Raw genomic sequence first — 14629 nt, 5'->3', positions numbered from 1 at the left:
CCAAGTGCCTGGCCATTCTTGATCAGCATCAGGACTAAAGCCGTGTGGCCCCCAGTGAGGGCTGAAGCACCTGCTTTGGGTCAGCTGGCACAGAGGACATGCACCCTGTGCTTCTGCTTATGGTCTCTGGTAGCCTTGTTCTTCCCCTGACCAGGAGAGAAAAGCTCAGTCTTTTCAGAGAACCGTGAGAGCCCATCGTATCCCTTTTTATCAGCTGTACCTCACCTTTAGTGGTGGCGAGCTGGAATGACTTCCTTCTTTTTTTCGTTAGGAATTTCCTTTTGCCTCCACTGAATGTAGGAGAATAGGAGGCATCATTATGCTTGTTTTCGTTTTACGTATCCCCATGGGTGTGTCTCTCTGATACCGACGTGCTCATGTAGAGAAGGAGCACACCTGCTCCTACCCCCCATCTTTGGAACTAGAAAAATGGCCTAACTAGTTCTGTGATTTTTGTGTTGTTGTTCCAGTCTGGTTTAGTTGTATGTTTATTTTCATAGTGGGTAGCTCTTATTTCCAAATTAGTAATACTTACACTTGTTTTTATAATTGTTAGCCTTCTACTCTTAGATGGATTGCTTTCCATTAGTCTTTTCCATCCCATGCCATGCATTTTGGTTCCTTGATTTCCGTTTGTCCGTTAACTTTCATGCCTTCTCAGCTACCACTTCTGCACAAACTCCCTGGAACTCCTGAAACTACTCTTCTCCACCTTTAATTACTAATTTAAAAAATCCTAAAACATGCTTTAGTCACAACTTTGTATTCTTCCAGCTTCCTTGGTCAAGTACTTTTATTGCAGCTGCTTCTCTACCAGGAACCTCAGTTGATTGGCATGTCCACTCCTATCCATCACTTGGGTTCAATTTTCTCCCAATCCACTTAGGTTTCATGGCCCATTATTTCACTCACTCTTGCTAATACCCTAAACCAGTGGTTCTCAAATGGTGGTCTGGGGATTTCTGGGGGTTGGTGGTTCAAACGCTGGGAACAGATGAGGTTAACTATAAAGAGCTTGTGGAATGAGAATAGATTTCTGGCTCCGCTCAGAAATCATAGAGAAGAATAATGTTTAAAGGCTGGCAGGAAAAGGGAAGCTAGTGATGGAGTCTGGGAGAATAATCAGAGAAGGAGGAAGATTGCTGACGTGCAAGTTGCTGCTTAGAGGGCAAGTGAAATCATGAAAGTGTAATTTGGCTGTTGGGACATCACTGACCACTGCCAGAGCACTTTGAGTGGGTCAGTGGGCGTCAAGTCAGATAAGTGGTTGGAAGAGTGAGTGAGTGAGTGGTGGTGAAAAGTGGAAGTCCGCAAGTGTAGGTTGTAAAGGGGAGGAGAGAGAATAGGTTATTTGTTAGAATCATCAAGCCTGTGCTAGTTCTTGGGGACTCAGCCTACATCTGCCTCAGCATCTAAAAATCAAGCTCTTGTGTTGTGTTGTATAGCATCATCAGGCTTCCTGCATTGCTTAGAGTCTTGGCTTGAGCTTGCCTGAAACTTTAAAGGCCGTTTCATTTCCCGTTGCCCCTCACTTCCGTTGTGTTTCTCAAATCCATTTATTCTCCCATTCTCCTGCGTGACTTACATACTTCTCGCCCCACCCTCATGTGTAACTCATTTGATGAACTTCTCTTTCACTGAGAAAATAGAAGCCATCAAAAGATAATGTCTTTGTGCTTCTACCACCATCTACTTAACCCACCTGCAGAGGGACTCAAATGTTCTCTCAGTTCCTGCTTTTCCTTCTCCTCCTCCTTTTTACTTTGGATAAATTTTTGTATGTAGCCCCTCAACTTGAGCACATTTCTTCAGCGATTCTCCCTTTCTTTCTTGCATCAGAAGTAAGTACTGGGTTATTTCAACAACTGTATAACTTTTCTCATCTTAAAAAAACCCCTCTCAGCAGTCCCTTTTACATTTCCTTTGCTGCCCTTTATCATAAAACTCCTGGTAAGAACTGTCTGCTTTCATTTTGCTCCAAGTTTTCTCCTTGCTTAATCCATTTCAGTCAGGTTTTTCCCTCCACCCTTCCAGAAAAACAGCTCTTGTCAAGGTCACCGATGACCTCCATGTTGCTAAATCCAGTTGCCCGTTCTCAGTGCTCATCTTACTTGGCCTTTCAGCAGCATTTGACGCGGTAGATAATTCCCTTTTCCTACATAAACTTTCTTCACTTGGCTTTCAGTACGTCGGTCTCTTCTTTGCTGCTGCTTCTCAGTCAGCTTTTGCTGATTCCTTCTCTCGAGTTGGCTTCTAAATATTTGAGAGCCCAGAACTCTGTTCTCAGACTTCTCTTCTCTGGCTGTACTCACCACCTACAGTGGAAATCTCATCTAGTCTTATGGCTTTAAGTCCCATCTATCTGCTGATGACTCTTCTTTTTTTCCCCCTAGCCTGGTTCCTTCCCCTCAACTGTACGCGTTTTTATATCCAACTGCCCATTCAACCTCTCCACCTGAGTGAATAATATATGTTTCAAATACAGCAATGTAAACGCTGTTCTTATTTCTACCCCAAAACTACTCCTCTTTTGACCTTCCCTGACTCAGGAAATGGCAACTCTGTCTTTCCAGTTTCTCAAGCCAAGAACCTTATGTTTATTCCTACAAGTCCTGTCAAGTCTGCTTTCAAAACATACCCAGAACTTGATAACATCTTAACACCTCCACAGCACAGGTCTAAGTGACCTTTCCTCTATATTATTGCAGCGAGTCCTAACTGGTCTCCCTGCTTCCGTCATTTCCTTTTTCTAATTTATTTTCCACACTGTAACTAGAGTGAGCTTTTTGCAGTATGTCAGATCATATCACTACTCTGCTCAGTGGATATTTACTGCCTTGTCCATGATCATTCTCAGTCATATGGCTGCCAACCCTTCTTCAGAAATCCATGCATAGGGGTCATCCCGAGGCTTCATCATCACCTGGAATGGTTTCACTTGAGAGTCTTCAAAGTATTTCTACCATGGTCCACAGCTCCACGAGGCCTTTATCTAAAGCACACTTGATCTTTGACTATACTGAGATCTCCCATTCCTTCACCCATCCTTTTTTGCCTCCGTCCCCTAGATCTGATAGAAATTAAAAGGAATTTAATATTAAAAAAGTATCTTGTTCAACTGCTGTTCGTTTTGACATGTGGTTTAATTATTGAATAATCGCCCCCACCCCCACCTTGATTTGTGAGGCCTCGTGTATGTACAACCACCTGACATGAATTTTTATATGATAGAATCTGTTTCATTGATCTGCCAGGTTTTGGTGTCAGCACACTCTTTAAATGTTATTGAAGCTTTATATTAATAGCACGTTTTAATATTTAGTAAGGTTAGTAGCCTCTCATTGGCTTTATTTTTCAAAATTGTTGGTAATGGTCTGGTTCTTTATAGTTCCACATGATTTTGAAAACAACTTGGTCAAGTTATGAAAAGCAAAATGTCCACTGGGCTTTTTTTTCTGGAATGGTTTTAAACTGGGCTGACTAATTTGTATAAGTTAATATTTCATAACACTTTTTGTTAGCTAAAATTTTTACTTTGTAATAGATTAAATTCTTTTTCCCTATGAATGCCAAAGATGTATCTTCTGTTACTTAAAAAGAGATGCAAAAATGTAAATGATTTGTTAAATTTGTTTTGTTTCAGATCTGTTTCCTTCTCTTTGCCGTTCTCTACATTGTCTCCTACTTCATCATCACAAGATACAAGAGAAAATCAGGTTAGTAGACACATTGTTATTAAAGCTTTGATTCTAATGCCAAGTGGTCTAGGCATGGTCCATGGCTATATGGTGCCCATCGGCATAGTTAGTATATTCAGTATGCCTGTGATGGAAGCAAGCAGTTGCCTGGTACTAAGAGCCCTAAAAATAACCTCCAGGGAATCTGGCTACTCGCAGGGTCATCTTCTTAGACCCGAGCCCTTTTTTATCACCATTCTTATGTTCAACTAAGAATAGTCCAGGGCTCTTTACTTTCTGGGAAATTCCAGAGTTTATGAGGATATTTGGTTCCCTGTGACTGGCTCTGAATTTGAACATACCCCTCATCACCCCCACCCAGTTCTTTCTCCGACTAGCAGAATATCTTTTCTTTTTCTGAAGCGGTATAGAATTTAGAGTCTCCGTAATACCATTTAGCATTCAATGATATACTATATTATCCTTTTATTATTTCATATGTATCCTTATCTCACCAGAGGGACCACTGTATCTTTTCTTTTTTTTAATGAATGTTGTGCTGATTAATTCACAGATTTTTATGCCAGAGTTTTATAAGTAACTAACCAGCTACTTTACTGACTTCTGTTAAATCTTAGCTATTTCCTAGAAATCACAAGATTTCCACCTGTGATGCTGGGCTAATAGTAGGTGCCATGTGAATAGTTAAGGATTCCATATATTAAAGCTTCCTTATGTTATTTTAAACTTGTCAGAATTTTGAAAGAAATCAGGAAATAGTGCTTGCTCTAGTGCACTACTTGGCTCTGTGACTGCGCTGAAAAACTCCTTGGATTCTATAATCTCTCAGAAGTTTGAAGACCTGGGATCCAAGACAGTATCTTAGCTGTTTTAAAAGATGCTTTGGCACCAGGTTTCATAGATTATGGACACAGAAGGAGGGAGAGATAGAGAATGAATGAATAATGCATTGTTTTAGGGGAAATCAGGGGATGATGAGCAGGAAAATAGGGTATTTATTAGATGCTTTTTAGAGTAATCATGGGAGAGGGTAATGAGGACCCTGGACCTGGTTGGTAGAGGGTCGGCAATAGAATTGAAATGGATATGAAGCTATTAAAACAATCTTCAAGATATGGTGGTTGACTGGATGTGGGTACAACAGTATAAAAGTTAATTGTGACTATGTTATTTTGTGGTCTCTTTGGTCTTAAAACTATTTTGGGCAGTCAGTAATTAAGAATGGAGATTGGTCTAAGAGAATGGCCCAAATATGCCATTGTCACTGAAACAGGTGGGCGCTCAGAATTCCACAGACCTACGCAGAGAGCCTTTGAGGACAACCCCAGTTAGGCACTGAGGAGAAGGAGGGGCCGGGGTGTTGTGTAATATTTTTGTAATTGGATCATAGTTTCCTTAGCTGGTAAGATTACGTGGGAGGACAAAAAAGATGGCCAACAGCCATGAGAGAGGGAGAGGGTAGGGTGAGGAAGCACAGGAGCAAGGGCCATCTTGCTCCTACTTAGAAACGACACAGAACTTGATATATTTCTGTCTGTAACTTGAATGAAATGATGAAGTATCAAGGCAATGGTATCCAAGGTGGTTTAGGATGATCCAAGAAAGTCCTCATTATTACCATTACTAACAATAGACTCCAATTACAGAAAACTATATGAGTTCTAAAATTCTGAATTTTAATTTTATAGTAAAAATTTTTTTTGGCTATTATCAACCAGAAAATTTCATTCATTAGCAATTTCACTGACATTGTATAACAATAAACTTGATAGTGGTTCTGGGGTTCTACTGAGTTTTATTTCCTTGAGCACTAAATATTTTGGAAGATCTTAATTTACATATGGGAGTTTTGTTAATCAGGATTTTTTTTTTTTTTTTTTGCCGTATGCGGGCCTCTCACTGTTGTGGCCTCTCCCGTCGCGGAGCACAGGCTCCGGACGCGCAGGCTCAGCGGCCATGGCTCACGGGCCCAGCCGCTCCGCGGCATGTGGGATCCTCCCGGACCGGGGCACGAACCCGCGTCCCCTGCATCAGCAGGCGGACCCTCAACCACTGCACCACCAGGGAAGCCCCAGGATTTTTTGATCAATCAAAACACTCTGTTCTTTAACATATTCTATCCTATCTGATTTAATGAGATTTAGATTGTGATCTGTGCTGAAATAAACACAGTGCTTTTTGAAAATAATTTCTATTCAATAATTGCTTCTTCAAGTTTATATTTTTGTTCATGCTTTTATTAAATTAATGAAACATTTTGTTGGAAGATAAAAGAATATTAATACCTTGAACATTTTTGCAGATGAGCAAGAAGATGAAGATGCCATAGTCAACAGGATTTCGTATGTATTTTAATGTTCGATTGTCTTGTTTCTCATTCTAAAGTCATACGTGTTCGAAACTTAATTTTGCCTTTTGGGCAGAAATATGCAAAAAATTCACTTAAAGTATTACAGCACCTTTATCAAATGTTAGTCCTATCCTTGGAAAGCACATATAAGCAAATACATGGATAATTGAGGATTGATTATTTCCTGTTAAAATTTGCTTATTTAAGGAGCCAACAGATTTAATCTTCAGAGGATTTAACCAGGAAATGGGCTTAAGATTGGGAAAATTGCTGGGCCAAAGAAAGAAAGAAAGAAAGAAAGCTCTTGGCTGTTTGAATGGCCTTGGGACAGGGAGCAGACATCTCTTCTGGTTAATTGAACATTTACCTACTGTGAGCAGGGAGATGGGCTCAGACGGTCCTCTTAGGTTCCTTATAGCTCTGTTTCTGCTTGTGTATGCTGATGATAGAGCCCAGCTAAAGGGCAGACATGAATTCTTTCCCAGTCCTCCAGGTGTGAAGTACTTGTGAGATGTGCACCCCTCTCGGTTTAGTCTGCATTCCACTTTTGGTGGTAAATCTACTTAAATGCGTTTGTAGATCAATAATTTGTAAAAAGACAAGAACACATCCCATTGGATTTTACACTTGCATTGTGTTTTATGAAAATATGGCTGTTTCCTTGTGGTGGTGCCGGGGAGCGGCCTCACCTGCTTTACATGGCAGCTGGCATGGCCTGTCTGAGGGGTTTGGGTTTCTCCCAGCAGGTGGTTTTTGCATCACGGTGATGCGCACAGATGTCCCCTTCCTGAAGGCAGATGTGTGTGCCCTTATAAATTCAGGAAGGGGAAGTGTGGAGGAGAAGGTCACCTGGGAGGGCGGCTCTGACCTAGCCTGTCCCCCTAGCTGCCCCACCCACTGGTCTGTTTGTCTCCCACTGCCTTTCTTCCCTTCTGTGGTGGAGTGAGTGAGAACCGAGGAGTCAGGCAGAGCTAGGTTCACATTCTGAACTCAAGATTAACTTGAGTTCAGAAGAGATTGAGAAAGATTCCTTTCCTCCATATGTGAGCTCGAGCTACCATCTGCTTTGTAGCATGTTGTGTGGATTAAATAACATACACACAAAAAAAGTCGGGGGGTGCTCGGTGCGCGACAGGTGTGAGCTCAGGGTTGTTGTACTTCTCCCCCAACCCTCTTTCCTTGCCCACCCTCCTCCCACTGAAGAGGAAGGAGCAGAATGAGATGCTGTGCTTAAAGGAGGAGAAACAGTGGTCCAGGGTTCTGAGAGTTCAGCCAAGTCCCCAAGGGTAGGTGATGGCCAGCACCATCTGGCCACCTGAGGGAGGGAGGGTTCCCCGCGGCCTACTGCAGCCCCGCGTCAGGCTGAGGAGTCTTTCCCTGGCCTCTCTCACCTCCCTTTAAACCCACCTTCGCTTTCTCTTTTGCTCCTTAAAGGCCTTCGTTCTGTCCTCTGTTTGTATCCACTCATGCCCCCAAATTCCCTCTCTCTGTTCTTTTCAACCCTAGATTACATTTTCTCTCAGCTGGTTGTTTGATTTGATTTGGATCAAAGCGCCTAACTGGTGAAACTGCTTTTAAGGATGGCTTGTCCAGGCAGGAGGGAGGCTTGGTGCGGAGGTCAGAGCACGAGGGGGTGACCTGGTGTTGACTCCCAGGATTTGAGAGGAGAGAGGAATCCAGGCACGATGTTGTCCCAAGGGGGTGAAGAGGGGCACCCACTGCGTTGGGGAGTGCTCTGTCATGGGGACTCAGAGCCCATGTAGGGTGGGAAGGGTGTCCCTGGTGGATGGCCTGGCCTGGCTGTCAGTGCTCAGGTGGGGAGGGTGTTCACAGGGCAGGGCAGTCCAAAATGGGGCTCACCTGAGCACATGGTGCCTCTAGGGTGAGGGGGTCAGTGAGGCAGGAGGCTGTTAAAGACAGTGGGGACCGCTTACAGTTAGTGAGAGCGGGAAAGCAACAGGGAACACTAAGTTGTTGTGGTGCAGTTGGAGGCATCTGTATGGACCCACGTTTTTCAGTATAGTTACTGAACCCAATCTAGATGTGAAGTGTGGATGCATGTATGTGTTTTTATGTACATGTATACCTAGTGCATACTTACGCCCCCTAGAGCTGCCTGTCCATGCTCACCTGGGAGCATGACACCCCAAGAGCAAGGAGTATATTTAGCACCTAGATTTTTGTTTCCACTAAAAGGAATCAGTGCTCCTTGGGCGGAAGGCTGATTGCAGGGCTGGGGTAGGGAAAGTTCCAGGCTCCTTTCATCCATCTTGTAGTGCCACAGTGCAGGGAAGTGCTCAAGAGTGATGGCAGCGCAGCAGGAAGACAGGGAATCCTTCAGGGGCTTTCACACTTACTCAGGGACAATCAGGATTGTCATGGATCTAACACAGAACAGAGCAGAGCAATCTTGAGTCCATACAGATAGAAACCAACAGGTGAATAACTTATTTGACAAGGAACAGGATATTTTCCTAGTTCCAAACTTAACTCCCCACAAAGGGAAGAGGAACTTTAGAGTGGAGAGCCTTGGCAGACGGCACCTTGGCCAGTGAGCAGAGACTGCGACCAGTAATGGGGCAGACAGACATCCTAGGCCACCTGGTAGCCTGTAGAGAGGAGCGTGAAGCATGGCGTCTGTGACTTTCCTGCCTTGTGGACATGTCAGACTCCACAGAGCCAAAGCTGGCTCCCTCATCTCCCTCGCCAGCCCGCTCAGCTGCAGCCGTCCCCGTCACAGCTGATGTCACAGCTGATGGCCGCCCCACCACTGCCACTCTCACGAGGTGGTCTTGGTCATCCCTGAGCCCTCTCTCATCCCGCACTGGGCAGCCCTGTTGGCTCTCTCAGAATCTGCTCCCTTTCAGAAGGGGAGATTTCTGAGGTTGCCTTCAATTCCGAGGTGCACTGTTTCATAGTTGTGTAAGCAGTGACGGCTGCCATTTTCTGACTTGACCCAGGATCTTACCTTGAGGACCCCTTGCCAGCATTTAACTCTGTCCCATCAGCCTTTTATGGATAGTTCTCCTCACAGCTACTCAAGGGCAACAGGGAGCCTGGTATTACCTTTTTTTGTATGTCTAGGGACAATCACAGTACCTAAAGTGCAGTAGATTCTAGAGGGTTTTTTAATAAAAATTATTTTTGGCTGTGTTGGGTCTTTGTTGCTGCACGCGGGCTTTCTCTAGTTGCGGAGAGCGGGGGCTACTCTTCATTGCGGTGCATGGGCTTCTCATTGCAGTGGCTTCTCTTGTTACGGAGCATGGGCTCTAGGCGCGTGGGCTTCGGTAGTTGCAGCGCACGGGCTCAGTAGTTGTGGCTCGCAGGCTCTAGAGCACAGGCTCAGTAGCTGTGGCGCACAGGCTTAGTTGATCCGTGGCGTGTGGGATCTTCCTGGACCAGGGCTCGAACCTGTGTCCCCCGCATTGGCAGGCGGATTCTTAACCACTTGCACTACGAGGGAAGTCCCTAGAAGGTTTTTGACGTAAGATCCAGTATTATATTTACAGTGACCATATATATTTAGGATTTTCTGGGTCACTTTTGATTTCAAAACTTCATCTGTTTGCCCTCATAAGCTTACTCCTTGGTCAGATTACATCTCCCAGCTTTAGACCTGGAAGCCATGGTTAGCCTTCACTGCTGCGTGCGAGTCAGTGTCATGAGCACCAAGAGAGGAGGGACTGACTTTACCGAGAGGAGTGAGAAGGGAGCCGCTGAGGAGTGCTTCACGGGGCAGATGACGCAGAGGGGACCCGAGGGAGAGGGCCGACTGTGCCCAGGACACGGAGCCAGAAAACCCATTCATGTTGGGGGTACAAGGAGGTTAGATAAGCCTGCCTGTATGTGGGAATCTGTTGTGGCCAGAGGAGCCTGGAAGGGCAAATTGGGAGAGCTGTGCGGGACCTGGAATGGGGAGATCGTGGATGTGGTCTTAATTTTCCTGTTTGAAGAAGGAAGGAATGGTAGCGACAGACTTACGAGGACAGAAACGAAGGTTGCTTGAGGCACTGGTGGGTAAGTGCTGGAGATGGCAGTGGGCGTGGGGCGAGGGTGTGTCTCTGTTTTTCCCAGGAAACGTCTTGTCCCGTTCAGCAAAACCCGTTTGTAAGGCTTTTTCTGTGTCTGAACTGAATTGTATTTTTGGTGTGTATCGTATGGTCTACATTAAAAAATTTACTAGTGATTTACTGACCACGGGAGGTTTCATGGTTATTTTCAGCTTTTAAGTAGGAAAACGCTTCTGTTGGTTGCCACAAGATGGCATTGGCCTCAAAGTTACTCTATTAGATGTGTATTTTGAGCGTTTAGTATCATTTTTCCTTATATCTTCTTACATGTATTTTCACGTTCTTTCTACATTAAATTTAATGGAATGAATATTAAATTAAGGTTTCATCTCTAATGTCAGTGAGGTTTCCTTTTCCTTTGCCATTTTAGTCTTTTAAAATAATCTTTAAAAAATTAGGTATAAAACTTTAGACATTTCAGACGTGTAACTGAGAAAGAGAAAGCACCCTGTAGTCCCACTCTCCTAGGAATTGTTATATATTATGCTAGATTTTTTTTTTTTTTTTTGCGGTATGCGGGCCTCTCACTGTTGTGGCCTCTCCCGTTGCGGAGCACAGGCTCTGGACGTGCAGGCCCAGCGGCCATGGCGCACGGGCCCAGCCGCTCCGCGGCATGTGGGATCTTCCCGGACCGGCGCACGAACCCGTGTCCCCTGCATCGGCAGGTGGACTCTCAACGACTGCGCCACCAGGGAAGCCCTATGCTAGATTTTTAAATGTACCTCTATTTTCCTGTGTGTAATTATGCACTTTGTGGGGGGGGGCGGGGGGAGAGCATGTTTTATATTTATTGTCCATGCTTTTCTTCGTGTTTTTATTTTAAATTTATTTTAGACATCTTTCCATATTAGTACATATTAGAGATATCTCATTTCAAAAAATGACAAAATTGTGTTTTAAATATTGTTTAATGTATAATTCTAATAGTTGCCTACAGTTTACTATATAGTTTATTTAACCTTTACCCATTTTAAGAGATGGTAGACCAATAGGTTTGTAAGTTTCTTCTTCCTGAAATAACCATTTTCACGTAAGTCTTTTTTCATACTGTGTTCACAAGCATTTTTTCAACTGAGCCGGTTTTTGTGTTGCTGTTAGCATATATTGCCATAGTTGTTAATTAAATGCAATTGTGAAATAAATACTTAAATTTAAAATAGGAATGAGACTACAATTTATTCTTCGTAAAATGTGCAAAGTATTCTGTCTCTAGTTTATGTCTGCTTTAGGCCGACTCTTTAGACTTAATGGTTTTTTCACAGAGTAAGTTTTAGAGTTGGTCTAGTTTAACTTCCAGGACCATACGTATATCACTTGTCTTCCAACTACATATACTCAATGAAATGCATATGTAATTCTTTTTGGATTTAAAAAATTTAAGAGTTTTGATTCCATTCTTTTTGAATTACTCCCGTATTCTTTGCGTTTTCCAACCACTGGTGACAATGATGCTCTTCTCTTCCAGGTTGTTTCTGAGCACGTTCACTCTAGCAGTTTCAGCTGGGGCAGTTTTGCTTTTACCCTTCTCAATAATCAGCAATGAAATCCTGCTTTCTTTTCCTCAAAACTACTATATTCAGTGGCTAAATGGCTCCCTGATTCATGGTTAGTATATATTGCTTAATATAATCACAATTAATGTTTTAATTTTCTACTGTACTATATTTAAATTTTTTCCTTTTCTTAGTTTCTTTAATAATTGGCATCTTCCTTCAGTAAACCATTTGAGTCTTTAATAAAATCAGAAAACCAGATTTTACTTACTATTCCTATTCGTAGTTAGTTGTGAAATGCTTTTCTATAAGAAGCAGTTTCTATACTGACTGTGATTTTGATAAATACGGTTTCATTTAAATATTTAGCAAGAGAATTTTGGTTTATCTGGATATGTCAGAAGAACTCAACCTCCATTTAGGATCTAAAAAAAAACCCACCATAGTTTCTATTTTATTTATTTGCTGTTAGTCATTTCATTTATTTATTTCTTTAGTCATTTCAAAATGCATGATAGAAGGGGGAAAACTCTTTTGTCATGGACAAACTTTAAAATTAATGTGGTTTAAAAAAGTAATGACTTATTTTGGCAACATGGTATATTGCCTTGAAGCAAAATAGACCTGAATTCCAATCTTGGCTCTGTCATTTTCTGGACATTTTTAGTGAGGTAGGACATTTTAATTTTAATTTATAAAATAAATTAAAAAATCGAGTACACCTATCTTTTTTATATGTTTCATTGTCTTTTGCCCACTTTTTTCATATTGAATTATGTTATCTCTTTATATGTGAAATACATCAGCTATTTATCAGATTTTTGTAAATATGTTTTTCTAGTTGTTAGTTTACTTTTTAATTTTGTTTTTTTTTTTGGTTACAGAATTTTTGCATTTTTATGTTGTCCAGTCTTTTTCTTCCTTTGATTTCTCTCTTTTTGTGTTTAGGAGATCCTTTCCCTTCCTGAGATGTGACAAATACTCCTTTTTTTTTCTTGTTCTTTTAAAAATGGTTTTGTTTACACTTAACTGTTTAATCCATCTGGAGTTTATACAGATAACTACCTTTTTTCTTACCCATTTGTGTGTGTTTAAAGAAATACATGTTTGCTGTAGAAAATTTGGAAAACAAAATTTACAGTGAAGAAAATTACTATTACTCACAGTCCTACAACCCAGAGAACTACTGTGGATACTGTGACGTAAACCCTTCAATGTTGTGTGAGTGCACATGTGAACACATAATCAAATAAATAGTGAAATGGAACCCTACTGTACTCACTGTCGATTTGTCTTTGCACCCATCATCATATAGTGGGGAGGTTTCCATGCCTGAAGTACTTTTCTGTGCTATTTACCATATTGCCTAGAGCCATTATAATCATGAATTGTTCCCAGTCTTTTAGTTTAAAAAGCTATATTGTACATCTTTACAAATAAATGTTTGTCTTTAGGACAAATTTCTGCAGTTTACTTTCCCAGTAAGCATACTTTAAAGGTTTTTGAAAAGATATTTCTCAATTATTCCTCAGAAAAACTGTCTGATTTTTGCTAGCAGTTCCACTTTCATGTAGTGTGTGAGCGTCTCTATTCCCAAAATGTATCTTCACCAATTTTGGGCGTTAGTTAAAAAAAACCTACCAATTCAATAGATGAGAAATTTCCGTTTTTAAATTTACATTTCTTTAATTACTAGTGAGGGTGGACATTTACAAAGCACATTTATAGGTCATTCGTATTTATTTTTTAGTAAATTGCCTCCCTGTATTTCTTTGCCCATTTTTGCAGTGTTTTTAAGTATTAGCTATCTATCAGGTTAATTGCAAACATTTCCTTCCCAATTGTCCTTTAATACTGCTTATCCTGTTTCTTGACAAGAAGAATTTTAACATATTAGTCTATCACATACTTTACACTGGGCTTGTGGTTTCTTTCAGGCTTCAGAGTCATTGATGCTCTGAAGACCCAATGAATTCAGTAAAACTTAGGACTAATTATTAAGTGAATAAAGAGAAATTACTGCATTTTTGTTGTTTAGCAATTGAAAAACTCAACCAAATTAAGGTTTTTACTGAAATTGACTCAGAAAGTAAGCCATCTGCTGAAAAGTCGCTATGAAAGGCAGGAAACAACCTGGAAAGTAATGGTGAGTTGAAAATATATTTATCAGGATTTTTCTGGTGAATTATTTTTAGGTGACAGTGCTGTGTGTTATTAACCTATACATAGATAATATATGATTTACAAATGTTTTTTGCATATGTTGTCTGAAACGTTTGTCGAAGACTATTCCCTCTGGCCCTAGCTTTCTGTAAGGCTCTGGGTTCTGTGGGCATACGTTTTTGAGGGTTGAGCTCCAGGTGTTTTCACTAGCAGTGCAGGCGGTCTCAGGCCAGGCTAACTAGTATTATGAGTGACCTGGCCTTTGTTTCCAGTTTTACTAAAAAGAAATTGTATGATATACTTAATGACCTTCAAATACTCTAAATCAGAGCCATTTCTTTTATTCTGTTTATGGACTGGAAGTGAGAGCTACCAGTATATGACATGCTATCTATTTAATGCTGGCGGCATTAACCTTGGAAGTAAATGTATTTGTTTGTGTTGGTTGTCTTTCTCATTATAATGTTAAGGGGTGTAAGCTCACGCATTGTACCTTGTTTATAAATCAGGGCTTGGAACAGTGCTTCCCACATAGTGGTAGCCCAGGAAACATCTGTTGAGTGAGTAGATAAACTATAAACAATAACTTTAACCTCCAGGGAACCACATCAGCTGAAAGTTGGGGAGCTAGAGGAAGAGCCCTCTTAGTTATATCATTGCTTCTAGATGTATTCTCAGAAATCGGTCTTGGGAAGCCTAAGCCGTCAGCTCTGGACATTGTTCTTGAGGGTTTTATGACCCCTGACTTTGTTTCTGCTTCTAATTTTTTGGTAGATCTGTATCCTTTACTGCATGTAGTGAATTTCGTAAAGCTTCCTATTTATCTTTCTCTTCTGAATTCATAGTTTTTTTTTT

At 41.5% G+C, this 14629-nt stretch overlaps 1 protein-coding gene across 4 annotated transcripts in view; it reads left to right on the top strand.

Annotated features, from left to right (window-relative positions):
- LMBR1 (limb development membrane protein 1) overlaps nt 1-14629 on the top strand; it is a 139686-nt gene that overhangs the window by 21428 nt on the left and 103629 nt on the right. For 3 of the 4 annotated variants that reach the window (XM_079931890.1, XM_079931891.1, XM_079931889.1), the window contains exons 2-4: nt 3644-3716; nt 6001-6040; nt 11584-11723. In XM_079931890.1, the coding sequence (XP_079788016.1) occupies nt 3644-3716; nt 6001-6040; nt 11584-11723 (253 nt within the window). The remainder of the gene's footprint in view (nt 1-3643; nt 3717-6000; nt 6041-11583; nt 11724-14629) is intronic. The other variant, XM_079931892.1, reaches the window with a different exon arrangement.

Source organism: Stenella coeruleoalba, assembly GCF_951394435.1.
Source record: "Stenella coeruleoalba genome assembly, chromosome: 9".
NCBI lineage: Eukaryota > Metazoa > Chordata > Mammalia > Artiodactyla > Delphinidae > Stenella > Stenella coeruleoalba.
This window is presented reverse-complemented; position numbering and strand designations above follow the sequence as displayed.